Genomic DNA, 21,220 nt, shown 5'->3' on the forward strand with positions numbered 1-21,220 from the left:
AGTCTGGTATTGAACAAAGACTGTCTTTTGCTGTCCTTTAGTAAGGCAGGCATGCTGACAGTAAAACTCAGAATGCTCTAGTATTGAAACTAAAGGGACATTATGCCCTCTGGTATTTATTATTCTCAACTAGGTGGGGGTGGTAGAGTGGTGTGTGGAAGGTAGGATTCAGTTTACAGCTCCCATGTTTTTCTTCTGTAGACATGTAGTCTGGTTCATTAATCTACAGAGAAGCTGATACTCTTTTTTTTTTTTTTAATCCTCACCCAAGGACATCCTTGCACTTTCATCTTAAGATGGGGGTGTGTGTGTGAGAGAGAGAGAGAGAAACATTAATTCGAGAGAGACACACTGACTGGTTTCCACCCACACGTCCCCAGCTGGGGCTGGGGCCAAACTGCAACCAAGGTATGTGAACCCAGGGGAACTGAGCCCAGGTCTTTCTGGTCTGCAGGCCAACTCTCCAACCGCTGAGCCAAACCGGCCAGGGCAGCTGATACTCCTTTTACCAAACACCTATCTCCTTAGTGATCAGGATTAAGCCAAAGCTGTAAACTTGTTTACCTGGGAAAGGTTTTATGCCACCACGTATAGCTTGTATTGGTTGATTTCAGTTGATCACTTCAGCACATTCTTAGGACTTAGGAGCTATATGCAAGGTTAGCATTTTTGTCTTGAGTTGGTTTTCTGGACTCTTTCTAGCAATGGGGCTTGTCTGTTTTTAAGGATTTTTCCTTACAAATACAGGCTTAAGAGCTTTACAAATCTAATACTTAGTGAGTTTTAACAAAGGTGAAATAGGTGGTAGGAAAATATTTTCAAAATTTGTGTTTGTTTTTAGGCTTATGCAGTTTCTTGGGATATAACTAAAGAGAATCGTGTTTTATGTGTTACAGTGATTAAAGAACAATGAAGTTTTCTGTTTGTTGCCTTGTTTTGACTGTATTGCATTTTGTTGAGAGGAAATACTAAGGCAGATGTGGTGCCAAACCATGCAACCACCAATTCCAAAGTGACCTTATCAGTTTACTTGAGTTCTGAGCCTTAGTTTTTTTGATCTGTGAAATAGTAGTAACTACATAGTAGGATTATTAAATATGAGAATTACAGGTAATATACATAAAGCCTAAAAAACTACTTGCACACAACAGTGCCAAATGAATTCAGGCTATGGCTTAAATAGTCCATTGTACTTGTTACAGACAATGAATTATGTCAAAGGAATTTATCCTTAAATCATTTTTATTACTGATGTCTAAAAATTTTTAAATCACTTGCATTGCCACGTCATTGTGGCTTTTAGGTAGTCATTCTTTTTTAGATTGTTTCTTTGGAAGATAATGATAGTAATTTCATGGCTTTGTAACTAATCCTATTTAAAATTAATTTTATTGATTATTTGATATTAAAGATTAGTAGGCCAAATGCCTATTTATATAAATGCAAAAGTCAGAACTCTTTTCTTATTCTTTCTTTGCCTCAGGTCAATTGTTGGAATGACTATGTATAATCAAGCCACACAAGAAATTGCAAAACCATCCGAGCTTCTAACAAGTGTAAGAGCATACATGACTGTACTTCAGTCAATAGAAAACTATGTGCAAATTGATATTACAAGAGTATTTAATAATGTTCTTCTTCAACAAACACAACATTTAGACAGTCACGGAGAGCCAACCATTACAAGTCTATACACAAATTGGTAAGGAACACATTTGGAAATTTGGAATGATACAATGTTTCTTTGTAATGAACTACTTGGGAAAGTTATTTTTTACTGGATAAGTTCTCATTCGTGATATCAGTCAACTTAAAATTATATGCAGGAATGTATACCATAATAAATCTTAATAAATAGTTTCTCCTGGTTATATATTTACTTTTCTCCTTAGGTATTTGGAAACTTTATTAAGACAAGTCAGCAATGGTCATATAGCTTATTTCCCTGCAATGAAAGCATTTGTGAACTTACCTACAGAAAATGAATTAACATTCAATGCAGAGGAATATTCTGACATATCAGGTGAATAATGCTGTGTGCCATGTTTTAGAGAATGAAGAAACCTTGATTCTTTTGGCTTTTGATTCAATTATGACTGTTTTCATTCAGTTATATGCATAATCATACATTATATCTTAGACTTACCTTTGCATTTGTGTTACTTTTTTCTTTTTTTACTCCAGAGGTTTCTTAGGATTTTTGCATTAATAATTTGTTTCTACAATGTAATGTTTCAGTATGTTACTGTTCATTTTCTTAAAGGATTTGCTTTGTCAAAGTATAAAATTAATTACATTTCCTTTCAGAAATGAGGTCATTATCAGAACTGCTAGGCCCATATGGTATGAAGTTCCTAAGTGAAAGCCTTATGTGGCATATTTCGTCACAAGTTGCTGAACTTAAGGTAATACAGTCTTTATTAATTTTAATTTATAAACACGAATTGCTGAAAAATATTTCAAGAAAATGTGCGGCAAGCCTAAAATGTTAATTACTTTATCTGACCTGAAAGTTCTTATATGTAAACGAAATTATAGCGCTTGCATGGTCTTTTAATAGCATCTTTGTTTTATTCTGTGTTACAGATAGTAATCTGATTTACTGAAAATTGAGCAAATATATAGGATAAGTCAACTCCTACAAGGTTAATATTTTGTTGAGTGAATAAAATAGATGATGAGTCAGTGTGACTAAAAGGAGAAGCAACATTATCCAGTGGTTAAGAACTCAAGTTCTCAAATTAGGCTATCCTGAAATTCAGTCCTGTCAGTCATAAGCTTTGATTTTGGGCAAAGTTTAAACTCACTTACTTTGAGAGAATTATATGAGCTAATTAATACATGTTACATGCTTGAATATTTAGCATGGTGCCAGACAATAAGTACTAAGTAAATATTATTTTATTATTCATCATGTTATTATTCTCTCATTGTTCCTGTTTATTTTTTTTTCCAATATTTTTTTCTTTATTGATTTTAAAGGGAGAGGGAGAAAGAGATAGAAACGTCAATGAGAGGAACATCGATTGGCCACCTCCTGCATGTCCCCCACTGGGGACTGTGCCCATAACATGGGCATGTGCCCTGACCAGGAATCGAACCGGCAACCTCCTGATGCATGGGTGGGCACTTAACCACTGAGCCACACCGGCTGGGCATCATTGTTCTTTTTTAAAAGAATGTTTTAGAAGTCAACTTTTAGATACTTTATAATGTGGGTTTTAAATACACACACTTTATTCTTAATATGGTTTTAAGTATAAAACACTGCAATGCTAATTTTTTTTTTAATAAGCAATACATTTCTTATTTATTAAACTCATTCCCCTGTAAATATATTATCTTTTTTCTTTGCTATTATTCTCGGGTAACAAATTTCTCATTTTCAGTTTACTTTCTTGTGTTCCTTTTGGTATGGATAATAGAAGAATTGTGGCCCAGTAATTTTATTTTTGCTAATTATTTTTTATTTCAACTGAATAAATAGGTACTTCTATAATTGTTAGCATTTTTAGTGCTTCTTTGCCATTTAATGTAGTGGCTTGAGTATTGTGATGTAGTAATAAAAATTAGCCTGTTTGGCTCTCTCTCTATTCATATCTATGAGAGTTCAAAGGCATCTGATGACCTTAACGGTACTAGAAGGCCTCTTTAGGACCTGGCCTTTCACTTTTCTTCGCCTTCTTTACTCACTCTTCCAGCCTACTTGGCCTGCTTGTTGTGTCACCTCAAATATTCTTCATGGAGATGGTGCCTTAGATTGCCTTTTCATAACATTCACGTCTATTTGAAATGACATCATAACAGAATATCCTTGCTTGACCACACTTTTTAAAATAGCAAGCATCACTTTTTATTCTCTTTATCCAGCATTATGTGTTTCTTACTTGGCGACCTCCCCTATCATGTATTTGCTAATGCTGCTCTCACTAGAGTATAAACTTTAATTCTCTTAAACCCTTCGTGTTAAATTAGTTTTCAACACATTGTGAATGTTTGGTAAATATATGTTGGATATATAAATAAAAATAGCTGTCTTTCTTGACTCTACTTTGTTCTAAGACTTTTATAAACTTTTAACATATATATTTTTAACCCCTTTAAGTTATGGAAACTGGAATTGTCCCTATTTTACAAATTAGGAAAGTAAGACCAATAATGATTAAGTAACTTGTCCAGGCTATGAAACTAGAGTTTGAGCCTGTATAGTCTGTCTAGTTCCAGAGCTTATACTGGTACGGTGCTGTACTGTCTTTAAAGTGAAAGGGATCTCAGCAGTCATCTAACTCACCCACCCTTATCTGATGAAGGAACATAAATTACATTTTCCTGGGTGAATGATCTGGTCTTTTTGAAAATGAAGCAGTCTAGTCAATTATTGTATATCTCTAGTTATATTGGTTGGACTCAATATTTAAATAGTAATTAAAAAATTTTTTTTATTGATTGATTTGAGAGAGAGAGAGAGAGAGAGACCAATTTGTTGTTCCACTTATTTATGCATTCATTGGTTGATTCTTGTATGCGCCCTGACCGGGATTGAACCCGCAACCTTGGTTTATAGGGAATATACTCCAACCAACTGAACTGTCTGGCCAGGGCTAAATAGTAATTTTGATTGCTCCTTACTCTTACATCAAGAGGCAGAGACTGCCAACTGCCTTTGACAACGTCACAGTTCACATGTTTAAAAACTTTTGTTGTGAGACACAGGCACACACATGCACACATACACCCAGGCATGCCCACCCTCCCCTACTTGTGTCACTTCTGCATCTTCAGCATATACCAGCTGCACCGTTCACCCATCCGAGATGATGCGGGCCTTTCAGTTGTCTAGTGTGGCCTCTGCTGTTCAGAGTTGTCTCTGTGGGACCTTTATTCTCTACCCATTACGACCATGCAGTAGATACTCTACTTCAGACAGTCTGGGTTGTGTTCTGGCAAAATTGCTGAAGAAAGATTAAGAGGGAAAGGATTCTCTACATTTAACCAGCACTTCCAACCTAGTTTTCATACTTATTTGAGCATTCTCATAGGAAAATTTCTGAAAGTGGATCAAGGGGGTCAAAGGATGCGAACATTGAAATTTTTCTTAATATTATCAAATACCCCTCTGAAGACATTGTAGCCCACACTTTCAACATTAGAGCAAGGTGATACCTCTGATAGCATTTTAGTCTTTTAAAAAAATTAGTGCATAAAATGTTTTGGGGGGAATTTAAATGTTTTTTAAATCAATCTGTAACTTCTTGGCTTTTATTTTTTCTAAATTGAGATAAACTAAATATTATGTGCCTACATCATCTTCATCTTAAGGATGGCCTTAATTGTTTCAGTTTCTGTTTTAGCTGAGGACCTTTTTGTTTCAAACAGTAAAGTTGTGTGCCAATTAAAAAAGGAGAGCTTCTTTATATTTAATGGTTGTGAATAAATCATGTGTCAGACATAGTCAACACTGTGCATGTGTACTTGTGGTAAAACATGTTTATTACTTTCTGGAGAAGAAAACAACCAGTCTTCTTTCCTACTAAAATTCTTGGGGTGTTTCATCTGGAGTTGTGCCCGTTGAGTCAATTTATTCTTCCAATCCTGCCAAAAGAATTGTTTTGGCATTTTACAGATCACTTCTTTTAGTTCCTCACAGAGCCCTAGGGAATTTTTTTTTTCAAATGGAGTAAGAAATAGAAATATGAGTTATGTCAAAACTTTAACTTTCTTTTTAACAGGAAACTTAAATATATATATATAGTATTCTTGTGATTTGTCCCTGTTTTAAACCATTTAGTTGATAATTCCTAGTATTCCAGCTTTCAGTTCATTCATCAGTGATATTAATAAATGGCTTTAAATATGTAGAGAGAGCTTTGTTTCAGGATGCAATTGAGGGAGAAAAGAAAAAAAATTAAATGTATAAAGTATACTTTCAAGAGAAGACATAATTAACTTTTTAAAAAGAGTAATGTACTAACAAATGCTTTATATTAATAGTTTTTAAACAATTTTTTATGTCATCAGTAGCAGCATTCATTACCTTGGAACTTGTTAAAAATGCACCATTTTTGGTTCTATCTCAGACCTGCAAAATCAGAACATTGGGGCTGGGACCCAGCAATATGTGTTTTAGTTAGTAAGTTCTCCAGATCATTCTGATGTACACTGAAACTTGAGAACCATTTCTTTAGGCATTAAGGGGATGGATTTTAAAATCAGACATACCTATATTCAGATTCCTAATTTTACTAATTAATATCTTTGCAGCTTTGGGCAAGTTATTAACTTCTCTGAGCTTTAGTTTCCTTGGCTATAGAATTGGAATATTCTCTCTCTCATTTGGATTAGAGTAAATGGAATTGTTTGTAAATTGCCTAGTCATTACATTTGTCTTCATTGTAATTTTTAAACTAAATGACTTTTTCAGTGTTTCTTTTAAGAAAAACATTCTTTAATCAGTTACACTTTTCTTGAATAGTTATCCTTCACTCCCTTCCCTTATTTATATTCCTTTCTTCTTTCTATTCTCTTTCCTTTTCTCGATGGTCCGTGAAAGAGAAGGTACATAGTTGACACTTTCATTTGATCATTTGTGTTGGAAAATATTGCTTTATTATAATCCCCATGAAGTGGGACCATACCTTAATAAGTTATTCTCCTGATTGTATATATCCATGATAGCACTGAACTCTAGGCTATCTAACTTTAGCAAGTTTTTTAGTTTGTTGTTTTGGTGGCATTTATTGCTCTCTAGATCCACTTTTGTGTTTGCTTTTTATTATTTATTCTGTTCTGTGTCTAAGGATACAATAATTTTTTATCCTACTGCCTATCTTTATTGCTTTTTTCCTGAACTCTTCTCTTCCCGAGTTTTCAAACTGAAGAAACTATTAAACCTATGTAAATAATTTGAAGATTCCTTTATTAAAACAAAAACAAAAATATATACCACAGAGCATCTGGATTTCATGAATTGTATTTCCTACATTCCAGATTGTAATTTCCAAGCATGTTCTTACATCATTAACACAAAGAGGTCTATGCCTGACCTGGGATCTTTCTTTTTTTCTTTAGAAACTTGTGGTGGAGAATGTTGATGTGCTTACACAAATGAGGACCAGCTTTGACAAACCAGACCAGATGGCTGCACTCTTTAAAAGATTATCATGTGGGTAACTTATGATACTTTTTTAATAAGCATTAAGAACAGCAAGAGTATTTAGCTTTTGCTCAAAATTTATAAATGTAAATACAGTAGTAAATTATGAATAGTACTCCAGCTTATGAAGAGAACTGGACTTTTTTTTAGTTAAAGGATCTTTAAGTATCTGTTTCACTTTTTTTTTTTTTTTTTTTACTGGACTCTTAGTACCATAGGTCAGATATTTAATGAATATTATTATCAGTTACTTCATGAACCCATTACATTTAATACAGTAAATCTGTATTAATTTCAACTAAAGGAGATTTAACCTTTGAGTCTGTCACTTTCTGAGAATCAACTTGATTGAGGTATAATTTACATATAATAAAATGTACACATTTAGTGAACTGTGTGATGGGTTTTGACAAATGCATACAGCCATGTAACCATTACCATAATCAAGATATAGAGCAGTTCCATCACCTTGGAAAGTTTCTTCATGTCCCTCTATAGTCGGCTTCTCACCCCCAGTCTCCAAATCCGGACGACTTACCTGATTTCTGTCACTGTAGAATAAATTTGCTGTTCTAGAATTTCATATAAATGAAATCATACTTTTTTTGTGTCTAACTTTAAAATGTTTTTGATAATCAACAATCTGTGTTAAGTGAATAAGTGATTTGTTCCTTTTTATTGCTAACTACTATTTATTGTATGAAAACTTGACCCTACAACTTAAAAAAAATCCTATGTAATGTCTTTTTGACAGTTGACATTGAGTCTTTGTGGGAGGTATACTGTGAAATAATAGTGAATCTTAAATATTTAATAATAAAATATGTTTAACTAGATACCTATTTTAGATGCACTTGAATTAATTTTATGTTCACTTGCTTTTGGTACTTGAACTCAAAGTTTTAATTGAAGTCATACTTATTATTGATTAATTTAAAAGTCTTCCCAACATTAAAAAATTAGTGAAATTCCCAGTAGTCTTTGTATTTGAGAAAACCAGGTTTATTTTCCCAAATAAAAAGTAATCTCTAAGAAAATTAAAGCCATTTATGTGTTTTACATACTTTGCCATTGATTTTTTTTTTTTTCCCTTTGGTACGTGCCCCTAGCGGGAACCAAACCTGGGGACTCTGTGGTCCACAGGCATTTTTATTTTTATTTATTTATTTATTTTTTTATTTATCCTCACCTGAGGATATTTTTCCACTTTTTGTTCAGATAGAGTGGGAGGGAGAGAGAGGAACACAGAGAGAGAGAGAAACATCGACGTGAAAGAGACACATCGAGTGGCTGCCACCTGCACGACCAACCAGGGCCGGGGACAAACTGCAACCGAGGTACGTGCCCTTAGCGGGAACCGAACCCAGGTCTCTCTGGACCGCAGGTCGATGCTCTAACCGCTGAGCCAAACCGACCAGGGCGGTCCACAGGCATTTTTAAAAAATGTTTTATAGCTATATCAGATTCTGTAAAGCTATAAAATGATTTAGAGGATCACTTTATTAAACTATCTTGTCTTGCTTTATAAAATACAAACATATTTAATATCAATTAGCATAAAATTACACTACTGTTTGCCTTCTAGAACAGATCAGTGGTTGTCAGAGTTGTCAGAATTAAAACAGAAAGCAATGAGGGAGTTTTTGGGTTGATGAAATTGGGATGATGACAATACAAATCTACACGTTAATTTTTTTCCCTAGAACTGTACACCAAAAGGGAAAAAAAGGGTCAGGTTTACTGTATGATACTTTTAAAAATGAAATTAAGAAAATGAAAAAGGACAGATTGACTTGCTAGCATTATAGGAGGTAGGAGGGTGAATAAATATTAAGCAGAAAATTATTAAATATCTACTCGATCTCTTTTATTTATTGTTTTAGTATATATTTGTACTTTCTAGTCTTTTTTGTTTATTCTTAACATTTTGTATTTTTCATATTTCTCCCATTTTTTAATACTCTTGACCACCCAACTAGTCTTAACCCTAATGAACATTCTGCTAATAAACAGCATTTGATAGTATCTGATTAGAAGCAACTAATGCCTGTTTACTGTTAATCTTCTTTTTGTGGAATTGAAACAAAATAGAATTTGTTAAAATTCCAAGCAGAATTTGTAGGTTTTCAAAATAAAATTCATAATCCTTTATCTAGATTCTCTTTACTTGAATTTTACTTGAATAATAGTGGTGATTCATGACCTGTGCAGTTGAACAAAATCAAAAGATAAAGTATTGTTCTAACATCCATATATATCAAATTTGTCTTTGAATAGAATTAATGAAATTTTTTTGTGATTTGTAAAACCTGCTTGAGAGTGGCTTATTCAGGGGAATAGAGAAATCTGCTTTCAGTTGAACTGTTTTTCAGAAAACTCTTTTGTCTCTGACCTCTACCTTCGTGTTTCCTTCACCCTATGTCCAGAAGTTGATGTACTTTTACAACAGTTTGATGTTCACAGTCAACAAACACATTCTTTTAAATATCCTTAAAAAGAAAAGCAATATTATTTATTAAAAAGTAATTCTGAATTGGGAGGCAATCTGGAATTAATTTTTAGTTTTAGGCTTTCTATATGATTTGAACAAATTTAATAATGTCCCTCCTCCTTACTTTCTGTTCTCTGACACTGTTTTCCTTGGGGCTAGGTTCATCACTCTACTGGTTCCATTATTCCAGACTTTTATTTTCTAGTTTTCCTGTAGTGATTTTTCGTTTTTAAAATTCATTTCACTCACTTTTGCCCTAACCTTGCCACCATCTACAAACCTACAAGTTGCCTTTAAAGACCTTTACTTTAGCAACACTTTGGCGGTTATCATCACCTGAAACTGCTGCACTGGTAAAATCTTGAATTTGAAACTCTGCTCTCAGACCAGAGTCCTGTCTTCTGGCTCTCCCACTCCTTCAGCCTATTACACTTTTGGTTTTAGCTCATTGAAAATTTGATGTCTCTCTAGTTTTCTAATCAACCTCTTTCTGGCTTTACTCATTTATTTCCGACTATACAATTTGGTTAGTGATTTTAATTACGTTCTCCTCTGTACTATCGTACCTTTCTACTACACTCATCCCAAGCAATTTTCCTGATCCCGAAAGTTTTCTGCTTCCTGGAAGCCAGGTACTGCTCGTAAAATTACACTTTTTTAAAAGTGTGTTATTTAAACCTGCCTCTTATTCATCCTATTTGTCATTCTTCATGTTGCTAAACTTTTTTTTTTTTTTTTATTCTCACCCGAGGATATTTTTCCATTTTTTGTACAGATAGAGTGGGAGGGAGAGAGAGAGAGAAACATCGACGTGAAGGTACACATCGAGTGGCTGTCACCCGCACAACCAACCAGGGCCGGGGACAAATTGCAACTGAAGTACGTGCCCTTAGCGGGAACCGAACCCAGGTCTCTCCGGACCGCAGGCCGACGCTCTAACCGCTGAGCCAAACTGGCCAGGGCCATGTTGCTAAACTTTTGACTAGCTCGCATTCACGGTTTTGTCTTTTCAGTTCTCTGCTCTCAATATACTATAATATGGCTATTTTCCCATTTGCAAAATCTGGTCCTGTTTTCTCATTCTTATTTTACTTGATTTCTCTGGAGTGTTTCTCTTATTCTTATTTTAAAAAAAAATTTTTTTTAAATCTTTACCCAAGGATGTTTTCGTTGATTTTGGAGGGGAGGGTAAACATTGATGGGTTGCCTCCCGTATGTGCCCTAGCTGGGAATCGGACCGGTGACCTCTTGTTGCACAGGACACTGCTCAGCCAACTGTGCCACGCTTACCAGGGCTAGTCATGGCTTTGTAACATGCATTTGGTCTTCACTTTCTAACCTGTGTCTGACATTCAGAGTCATATTTTTAAACATACTTATTTTCATATCATTCTTTATATTTTTTGAAACTCTAAATAACCCACACATTGCTTGAAGATGGTCTAAATTACTACTTAGCATGATGTTCAAAAACCATTATTTGGATAAACTTCATATCCAGCCATGCTTTGCTGTCCTGTCTTCTACTACCTTTTGCTTGCCTGGCCCAAGACCCCCATAGCCGCTGCTCTAATATTAGTTCCTTGGGATGTGTCTTAACTCATTTGAGCTGCTAAGACAAAATACTACAGATTGGGTAGTTCATAAACAACATAAATTTAATTCTCACAGTTGTGAAAGTCAAAAATAATGGTGCCAACATGGTAGAGTGAGGGCCTTCTTCAGGGTTGCCGAGTTCTCACATGATGTAAGGGGCTAGGGATCTCTCTCTCTGGAGCCTTGTATAAGGCACTAATTGAATTCATAAGATCTCCACCCTCATGGCTTGAGCACCTTCCAAAGGCCCCACCTCCTAAATCAGCTTTGGGAGTTAAGATTTCAACATAGGAATTTTGTGGGGACACAGTCATTCAGACCATAGCAGAATGTTAGTGGAAATTATGGGGGATGAGGAAGAGGTTCCAGTGGTCAAGTGGGTTTGGCAAATAATTCATTAAACAATAAGTTAAACAAGATTTCTTACTATAAAATTTCTCAGAACTCTTTTTTAAAAATATGTTTTTATTGATTTTAGATAGAGAGGAAGGGAGAGAGAAACATCGATTGGCTGCCTCCTGTACACCCCCAATTGGGGATCGAGCCCACAATCTGGGCATGTGCCCTGGCAGGGGATTGAACCAGTGACTTTTTGGTGCATTGGACAGCACTCAGTCCACTGAGCCACACGGGCTGGGCTCTCAGAACTTTTAATGTGTCATTGTTGTACAAATTCAAGAGGAGGTTGTAGGATACAGTTTTTGCAAATGTATTTGATTAAATTCTGAACAACAGCCTGGGAAAATAGATGATGACACACTACGTATTTTATTATTATTAACCTTATTCTCTGCCATTCCTCTTTCAGGGTTTGTTCTTTTTGTTTTCTGGCTTGGAATGCCCTTCTTTTCTTATTCCTCCTTTATGCCCAACTTGGATGACATTTTCTCAGATAAATCTTTCCTTTTACCCTCATACTCTCCTTCTCTGGATAGTAAAAGCCTCATTACTTGAATTAACTTTCATTGAACATCTTCTGATATTCTGGGTCTCAGGTACTTTACTGAGTGCTAGAGACTAACAGATGAATAATACTGGTTCCTGCTTATGTGGAACTTAGAACATATTTGTGCTTTATATCATTTTGTTAACACTGCTATTTTTCATTCTCATCACATTTTGGCTTATATTATGTCTTGTTTGTGTGTTATAATAAAAGATGCTTATGGTAAAGGTTTAAACAAACTATGTAGGAGGTAGAAAGTCAAAACAAAACAATCCTCTCCATTCGTACTTCTCAAAGGTAACAACAGTTAACAGTTATCTATAAATCTTTCTAGAAACTTGTGTATATAAAAATTATATAAGTTTTCTTGACAGTTCATTTAGACTGTTACTTAAGGTCTAGATTATTCTGTTTATATTTGTATTCTTATTACATAGTACAATCCCTTGTTTATGGGGAGTAATTTAATAAATGTTTGCTGGCTTTTTAAAATAGGAAGGTATTGATTCTTCGAATCCTACTCTTCCTTGGTTTTGTTAACCGGGTTTTAATATTGAATATGTAGTAACAATTTTCAGCACAATGCATGCTCCGTAATATATATATACATACATGTGTATGTATATATATATATTTGCATCCATTTATAATCTTTAGCAACCTGGTTTTGTCAAAATTGCTTATGATCTAAATAGTCATTTTTTTTTATTTCTGGACACTGATCAGCTTCCTCTTTTTCCCCTATTCTCTCTTTCCTCTTACCTTTACCATTTCTGAAATAGAACTATGTAGGTAGTTACTTATGATTATTTCAAGATTCTGCTGAACCATCTAAACTATTTTAAAGAATAGAGTGTACTCCATTTATAGTAAATATAATTAATTTAATATCAGTTTTCAGTACATTGGCCTCTTCAATCATTTGTTACAATAAAATTGCTATTAGTTATGCCTTTTATCATGGGAATTTTATGACCAAGAATTTTTTCCAAGGTTAAGAAAGAATCCAATTCATGTTCTTTTCTTCTCTTCCCTCCTTTCTTCAAATTTAGCTGTTGACAGTGTCTTGAAGAGGATGACAATAATTGGTGTAATTTTATCCTTCCGCTCATTGGCACAAGAAGCACTTAGAGATGTAAGAAACCATTATAAGTACATATTCTATATCCAAATAATCCCTTTTAATTTCCCAGAAATTAAAAGTTACTTTTTAAATTCATAGCATACAGTGATATAATTACAATTTCAGTTTTCATAGTTATCTAAAATAAAGTATATAAGAATTAAAGGTATTTAAACTTATTTTTTGTTTTGGTATTGAAATTCAGGTGTATAAGTTGCCTGGATATTGAGCTACTCCTCGTGTGAAAGCATTTTCAATTTGCCTACACTCACTTAGTCATCAAGTACATACATTTTATTTCTGTGTATCTTAGTACTTTAAAAAATTACACAACAACAGATAAAGTGAAATAATTTCTATGAAAACTAGAAGTAATCAAATAGTAACATTTCATAAATTTAGAGGTCACCATTTAAAAATAAAGCTGTTTCTTTTATATTTTTAAATTAATTAATTAATTAATTTTTGTTACAGATGTTTCTCCTTTTTTCCCCATTGATACCCCCTCCCCGCCCTGTCCCCAGCTTTGTTGTCCAGAAATAAGGCTATGTTTCTTTCTGTTGTCCTGCCTAGGTCTTGTCCTACCACATTCCTTTTCTTGTAAGTTCTATTGAAGATTTCAAGGATCACATTCCAAGGGAAACAGATATGAAGGTAATAAAACTTTTATTTGTATTTTACAGTTTCTAAACTGAAATATTTAAATTACCTATGAAATAAAATATAATAAATTCCAAAGTATTATAAAGTTTCTATTTTAGAGTGGTTAGTTAGCATGCTTGCCTTTGAAAATGAATCTTTGAAGAGCTCAGCACCAAAATATTCAGCAGGCAGTTTGAAAGTCAACATTTCCTGATCACCTATAATAATGTAAAATGGTAGATACCAGTCTTTTTTCCTTAAACTGATAGCTGTTTATACATGGTCATGAGCAGAATGAGGAAGATGAAATAGTGAAATAAAAGTTGTTTTGTTTTAAATAGATAAATTCAATCAGTTTTTAAAATTGATGTTAAAAAATCTTATAAAAGAATGTTAATTGTAGATTATGAAATTATTTAAATATCCTGTTTTTAATTAATAAATATAATATAGGTTTTGAAAATTTATTGATCGTGAAGTCCAACCACTGCTAATGCCAGTAATGATTTACCAGGGGTGACACATCTAATAAGTGACATGTCAGCTCATATTTATGCTTTTTAAGCTTTTATGTTTCTTGGAATGGTTATTTTTGGTTTAGCATATTTTGAAAAGCACTGCCTGAAAAAAGTATATCTAAACTCTTATATATAAGACACTCAAGTCTTTTCTCAAATTTAAGACTTATCTGTCACTTGTTCCATCCTTCTCCCACTCTATTTCTTACCTTGACCCCCCTCTTCTTCATGTGCATCCTATTGCATCATATGAGATAACCAGATCTGTGTGCATTCTCAGATCTGTGTGTTTCATCTTCTCATTTATTCTACCTGGAATTCCTGTTGTTTTCTATTTCTACATTTTGAAATCCTGCTTTTTTTTTTTTTTTTTTTTAAATCCTCACCCGAGGACAGTTCTTCATTTTTTGTTCAGATAGAGTAGGAGAGAGAGAGAGAAACATCTACATGAAAGGTACACATCGAGTGGCTGCCAACCCACACGACCCAGCCAGGGCCGGGGACAAACTGCAACTGAGGTACATGCCCTTAGCGGGAACCGAACCTGGGTCTCTCTGGACCACAGGCTGATGCTCTAACCCCTGAGCCAAACCGGCCAGGGCCCTGCTTTTTGTTTAAGGCCTGCTTGACTCAACTGCCCTCTTCTAAGAAACATTCCTTGATCTTCCAAGTGATGATAAACATTTTTTTTCTTAGCTTTATCAGAGAACTTTAGTTTATCCATTGTAGAATTAAATACAATCCACCTGTGTTATAAATGTTTTTTTCCACTTAAGTTTATACTAGATTAAACATCATGAAGACCAATACTTTGTTTTCTTTAATCCTCACCAAGGATATTTTTCCATATATCTTTAGATAGAGTGGGAGGGGGAAGGAGAGAGAAAGAGAGAGAGAGAAACATTGATGTGAGAGAGGCACATCAACTGGTTGCCTCCTGCATGACCCCGACCAGGGCCAGACCGGGAATCAAACCTCAACTGAAGTATGTGCCCTTGACCAGAATCAAACTCGCGATTGTTTGGTCTGTGGTCTGATGCTCCAACCACTTAGCCAAACTGGCCAGGGCAAGACTTTGTTTTCTTTATTTTTGTTTTTCCCACAGTGCTTTGCACAGAATAAATATTTGAGATAAATGATTGTTCTGTGATTTTATGATTGGAAACTATATTAATAGTGTAAAAAAATGTTTTAAGTGGAAACATTAAACATTAAAAAAATGTTTTAAGTAGAAAAACGTTAAGAAAACATTAAAGACAAATTAGTCCCTGAGAAGACGCTGGTGTGCATATGATGAGAATACTAATTAATATTCTGAGTAACCATCCAACTCTCTTAGCATCTGACATAATTGTATTTAAATTCCAGCAAACTTGCAGTAGAACTTACTAATTTTTGAAAAACCAAACATATGTTTAATAGTTTTGAGATAAAAATCATCCAATAATAAAATCTACTCATTTAAAGTATACAATTCAGTGGATCTTAGAATAGTCATAGAGTTGCACAGCTGTCACCAGTTAATTTTAGAACATTTCATCACACTAAAAAGAAACCTTGTACTCACTAGCAGTTATTTCCCATTCCTTCCCATTCCCAGCCCTAGGCAAACACTAATTTGTTGTCTATCTCTATAGGTGTGCCTGTTCTTGACACTTCATATAAATCATACAGTATATAGTCTTTTGGCACTGGCTTCTTTCACTTAGCATGTTTTTTTTTTTCGATCCTCACTCAAGGATATTTTTACATTTATCTTCAGACAGAGTGGGAGGGAGGGAGAGAGAAACATCAATGTGAGAGAGACCCATTGATTGGTGGCCACCTGCACAACTCCATCCGGGGCTGGGGATGAACCGCAACCGAGGTACGTGCCCTTGGCCAGAATCAAACCCGAGAACTCCGGTCCGCTGGCCAATGCTCTAACTGCTGAGCCAAACCGGCCAGGGCTTAGCATGGTGTTTTCAAGGTTCATTCACATACCATGTATCAGCTTAACAAGAACCCACACCTTCAGACCAACTTGTAGCATGTATCAGTACTTCACTTTTTATTACTAAATAATATTCCATTGTCTGCCTGTATACCACATTTTATTTATCCATTCATTAATTGATGGACATTTGGATTGTTTTTGCTTTGGAGCTATTAAAAACAATGGTACTAAAAATATTCATGTACAGGTTTTTGTGTGGATGTATGCTTTCATTTCTGTGGGGGATAATCCAGGAGTAGAATTGCTGGGTCATATGGAAACTATGTGTTGATCCTTCTGAAAAAGTGACAGATTGGTTTTAAAGTAGTTGCTTCATTTTTCATTCTCATCAGCAGTATATGGTGGTTTCAGTTTCTCTGTATTCTCATCAATACTTGTTATTGTCTGTCTTCTTAATTATAGCCATTCTAGGGTGTGTGAAGTGGCACACACAATGTGTATGAAAACTCATTGTTTTGATTTGCATTTTCCTGGTGGCAAATATGTTGAACATCTTTTCATGTGCTTATTGGTGTTTATCTTCCTTGGAGAAATGTCTATTCAGATCCTTTTGCTCTTTTTTCCAGTTAGTTGGTTGTCTTTAAATTTGAGATGCAAGGGTTTTTTATGTATTCTGGATACAAGTTCATTAAAAGATACATGATTTGCAAATCTTTTCTATTCAGTGGGTGTGGGGTTTTTTTTCCTTCATTTTATTCATAATGTCCTCTGAAGTACCAAACTTTTAAATTTTGATGAAATATAGTTTATTTTTTTCTATTATTGCCTCTATCTGAGAAACCATTGTCTAACCCAGAGTCATAAAGATTTATGCCTATATTTTCTTCTAAAAATTTTATAATTTTAGGACTTAAGTTTAGGTCTATGATCCATTTTGAGTTATTTTTTGTGGGTAGAATGAATAATGGATCACAAACCTGTGTTTAGAACTTAATATACAGCTTTACTTCATACCTTACACTTTTTTGGGGGCGGGTTATACAGTTCTACTTTATATCTTATACTTTTTCTTGGTTGTAATATCAGAGGTAACCAATTATGTAGGTAGTTTATGGTTTTTTTTCGAGGTGAGAGAGAGATAGAAACATTGACCGGCTGCCTCCTACATTCTTCCTTTTGGGGATCAAGCTTGCAACTCAGTCATGTGCCCTGACCAGTAATCGAACCCATGACTTTTTGGTGCATGGGACAACACAACAAACTGAGCCACATCAGCTGGGCTATGTAGGTAGTTTTTTTTTTTTTTTTTAAATGTCTGATTTTTTTTTAGAGAGAGGAAGCGGGACAGAGAGCGATAGAAATATCAGTGTGAGAGAGAAACATCGATTGGCTGCCTCCTTCACACCTCACACTGAGGATCAAGCCCACAACCCCGGCATGTGCCCTGACCAAGAATTAAACCCGGACCTCTCAGTCCATGGGATGACACTCAATCCACTGAGCCACACTGGCCAGGCTATATAGTTTCTAACTGAGGCGTGGAGTTGTCAGAATATCTTAAGTACTTGAAATCCATATGTGGTACCAAAAAAATTAGTCATTAGAAATTCCTTGATCAGCCCTGGCCGGTTTGGCTCAGCGGTTAGAGCGTCGGCCTGCGGACCGGAGAGACCCGGGTTCGGTTCCCGCTAAGGGCATGTACCTCGGTTGCAGTTTGTCCCCGGCCCTGGTTGGTCGTGCGGGTGGCGGCCACTCGATGTGTCCCTTTCACATCGATGTTTCTCTCTCTCTCTCTCTCCCTCCTGCTCTATCTGAACAAAGAATGAAAAAATGTCTTCGGGTGAGGATAAAAAAAAAAAAAAAAAATTCCTTGATCAGATTTTTTTTTTTTTTTTATCATCACCCGAGGACATTTTTCCATTTTTTGTTCAGGTAGAGTGGGAGGGAAAGAGAGGAACAGAGAGAGAGAGAGAAACATCGATGTGAAAGGAACACATCGAGTGGCTGCCACCCGCACAACCGACCAGGGCCGGGGACAAACTGCAGCCGAGGTACGCGCCCTTAGCGGGAACCGAACCTGGGTCTCTCAGAACCGCAGGCCGACGCTCTAACCGCTGAGCCAAACCGGCCAGGGCCCTTGATCAGATTTTAAATCAGTACTCCCTAAAACTATTATAATATGTAATTTCCCACATTATATATATGATATGATTAGGCCACTATAAAGTTTTCACTCAACAAATATGGACATAAACGTAAGTGCTTTTGATTCACTTTTGTTCATTTACTCATCTCTTTTGGCTTGATATTTTACATCCATGCTTCCAAGAAAAATAATAAGTATGATTCTGTTGGAATTTGCCACAGAAACTATACAAGTTTTGTTTAGTTAACAGTAGGAAGTTATAACCAGCAGCAGATCATTAAGTAAATGATACAGCACAAATAAATAAATCACTCATTCAGTATGGTTTAGTTGTGCTGTAGCTCCTGCTTCAGGCAGGTTTTCAGAATTCTTTAGTGTTCTTGTCGACCGACTCTAATTTAAACAGTGTATCTTTTCTTGCTAAAGTGAGATTTTTCTTACTCTATAATTCTTATATTTTTTCCTCAGGTTGCAATGAATGTGTATGAGCTGTCATCAGCTGCTGGATTACCTTGTGAGATTGATCCTGCCCTAGTTGTAGCTCTCTCTTCCCAAAAATCAGGTAAAATGCATTAGTAAATAGGTAGTCATCTTGGTAAAAATGATCAGGGCAGCACACGTGTAGATCTAATACTTTTTATTCAAATGCCTACTTTATGTCAAGGTTTTTCTTTCTTTTTTTGGTAGGTAGACTATATCAGTGCAGAAAAGAAAAAGATCCTTGTATTCTGGAGTTTATGTTCCAGCATAGTCATCATACAGATTAGACCATTTAAGCCATAAAACTAGTTGAGATTACTAAATCCTCTTAGTGTAGATGCAGAAGTGAAGAGGATAGGGTCTGAGCCCTGGGACACTCTCAACTTTAAGAGCTCAGAGAAAGGAGGAGGAACTACTTTAAATTTAGAAAAACAAACAAACAAAAAACTGAGAAGGAAGAGTCAGTGAAGGATAAGAAGACACAGGAAAGAGTAGCTTCCATGAAAGAGGAAAAGCAGTGATCAGCTGTGTAGAATTAATGGATGATGCTGACAGTGTCAGTGGAATTTCCAGGGCAAAGTGCTGATTTGGAAAGGGCTTAAGGGAGAATAGGAGAAAAGGGTTTAGAGATAACTCTCAAAGAGTGTTACTGTGAAGGAGAACAAAGAAATCAAATTATAGTGACTAGAGGCAGGACTGAAATCAAGAGAAAGATTTTTTGAGCTTGGAAAAATAAAAATGTGTGCCTGTATTTATTTGTATGTTGATGGAGATGGTCTAGCTGATACCTAGAAAAGGGTGTCCTTTTTTAATTGGACTAGAGCTGCTAACCATAAAGAGTCTGTGCACTATATATAATATTAAAAAATGTTAAGGCCAGTCCTTTGAAATGTAGTACCCAGAATGCGCTAGATATTTCTAGATTTGTCTACAAAGTAAATAACATTTAATCTGTTTTTGGTACTAAAATGCCCTTCACTAACCCTTTGCATGTAGCATGGTGTTTGAGTTGATCGGTTCTTTTTTTATTTAACATTCTTTTATGTTTCGTTATTTGTGTAGTATGTTAATTATAGTCACATGGGTAATTACTACTGTTACTTAATTTGCTACAGCTATATTTTTCATAATTAACCAATTTTAAAAAACATATTCTCTCTTATGTTTAATTCTTAATTATCTGGGGTGGTGAATAGTACGGTGACTTGAAGTTCCCAGGTACTAGATAACCCACAATTATTTTTTTATTTTAAAATATTTGTTGTAAAATATTTTAGTTTTTATTGAAAAATATTTACAATAGATATTTTAGAAAGGGTTATATCTTAAAAGCCTTAGCGCAGTGTTGGTTATTTTCATCTATGACTGGTTCTTCCTGTCTTCTAAAATGCAGAGGTTGGAAATCTAGCCCACTTGGCATATTTATATCTTTTAAATAGTAAATTTCAAATTATCTTCCTATCTATTTTAGACAAAAAATTAAGGATTTTATGAGAAAACAAATTTTCTAAACTGTAGTAAATAGTATTTTCTTGTAAAATAATTTTATCAGCAGTTTTCAATAAGGAAATTTAGGGTTCCAATGATCCCAATTATATTTTTGCCCTATAATCTTACATTTAAAAAAGAAAAATATTAGAGGTCCTTGAAATTATGCCTGGGGAATTGACAATAATAATAAGTAATGTATATTATTTGTATATATTCTGTATTTCTTCTAACAAAACTGATCAGTTCTGTAGAGGCAGAGTAAAATACCTTATACAAAAATTAAAAATTGCCTTTTCTGGTTTAGAGTATCAACTCTTAACTAATCTTAAAGAAATACCTTGGTTTTATTTTTAATTTTTCTCTCTTAGAAAACATAAGTCCAGAAGAAGAATATAAAATTGCCTGCCTCCTCATGGTCTTTGTGGCAGTTTCTTTGCCAACACTGGCCAGTAATGTGATGTCTCAATATAGCCCTGCTATAGAAGGTAATAGTCACTTAAAATTATTTTGACAGTGGAAAAGTTATGGGTTTTGATATAGCAGATACTTTTCAAGTAATTAATGGTCTTTTATAATTAAATGTGGGTTCAGTTCTTCTACTTACTAGCTGTGTAACCCTGAATAGTCTTTTTTTTTTTTTTTTCTTTTTCTTTTTCTAAGCCCCAATTTCCTGATATAGGAAATTTGTTTATATGAGC

General features: G+C 34.8%; 1 protein-coding gene across 4 annotated transcripts in view; it reads left to right on the forward strand.

The window, feature by feature from the left end:
* The window catches only part of NCKAP1 (NCK associated protein 1), a 101,639-nt gene that overhangs the window by 75,945 nt on the left and 4,474 nt on the right, over window positions 1-21,220 (forward strand). For all 4 annotated transcript variants that reach the window (XM_036254185.1, XM_036254187.1, XM_036254186.1 and 1 more), the window contains 8 exons: window positions 1,484-1,702; window positions 1,893-2,023; window positions 2,308-2,405; window positions 7,069-7,162; window positions 13,239-13,321; window positions 13,883-13,963; window positions 19,020-19,113; window positions 20,891-21,007. In XM_036254185.1, coding sequence (XP_036110078.1) covers window positions 1,484-1,702; window positions 1,893-2,023; window positions 2,308-2,405; window positions 7,069-7,162; window positions 13,239-13,321; window positions 13,883-13,963; window positions 19,020-19,113; window positions 20,891-21,007 — 917 coding nt within the window. The remainder of the gene's footprint in view (window positions 1-1,483; window positions 1,703-1,892; window positions 2,024-2,307; window positions 2,406-7,068; window positions 7,163-13,238; window positions 13,322-13,882; window positions 13,964-19,019; window positions 19,114-20,890; window positions 21,008-21,220) is intronic.

Source organism: Molossus molossus, unplaced genomic scaffold, assembly GCF_014108415.1.
Source record: "Molossus molossus isolate mMolMol1 unplaced genomic scaffold, mMolMol1.p scaffold_m16_p_11, whole genome shotgun sequence".
NCBI lineage: Eukaryota > Metazoa > Chordata > Mammalia > Chiroptera > Molossidae > Molossus > Molossus molossus.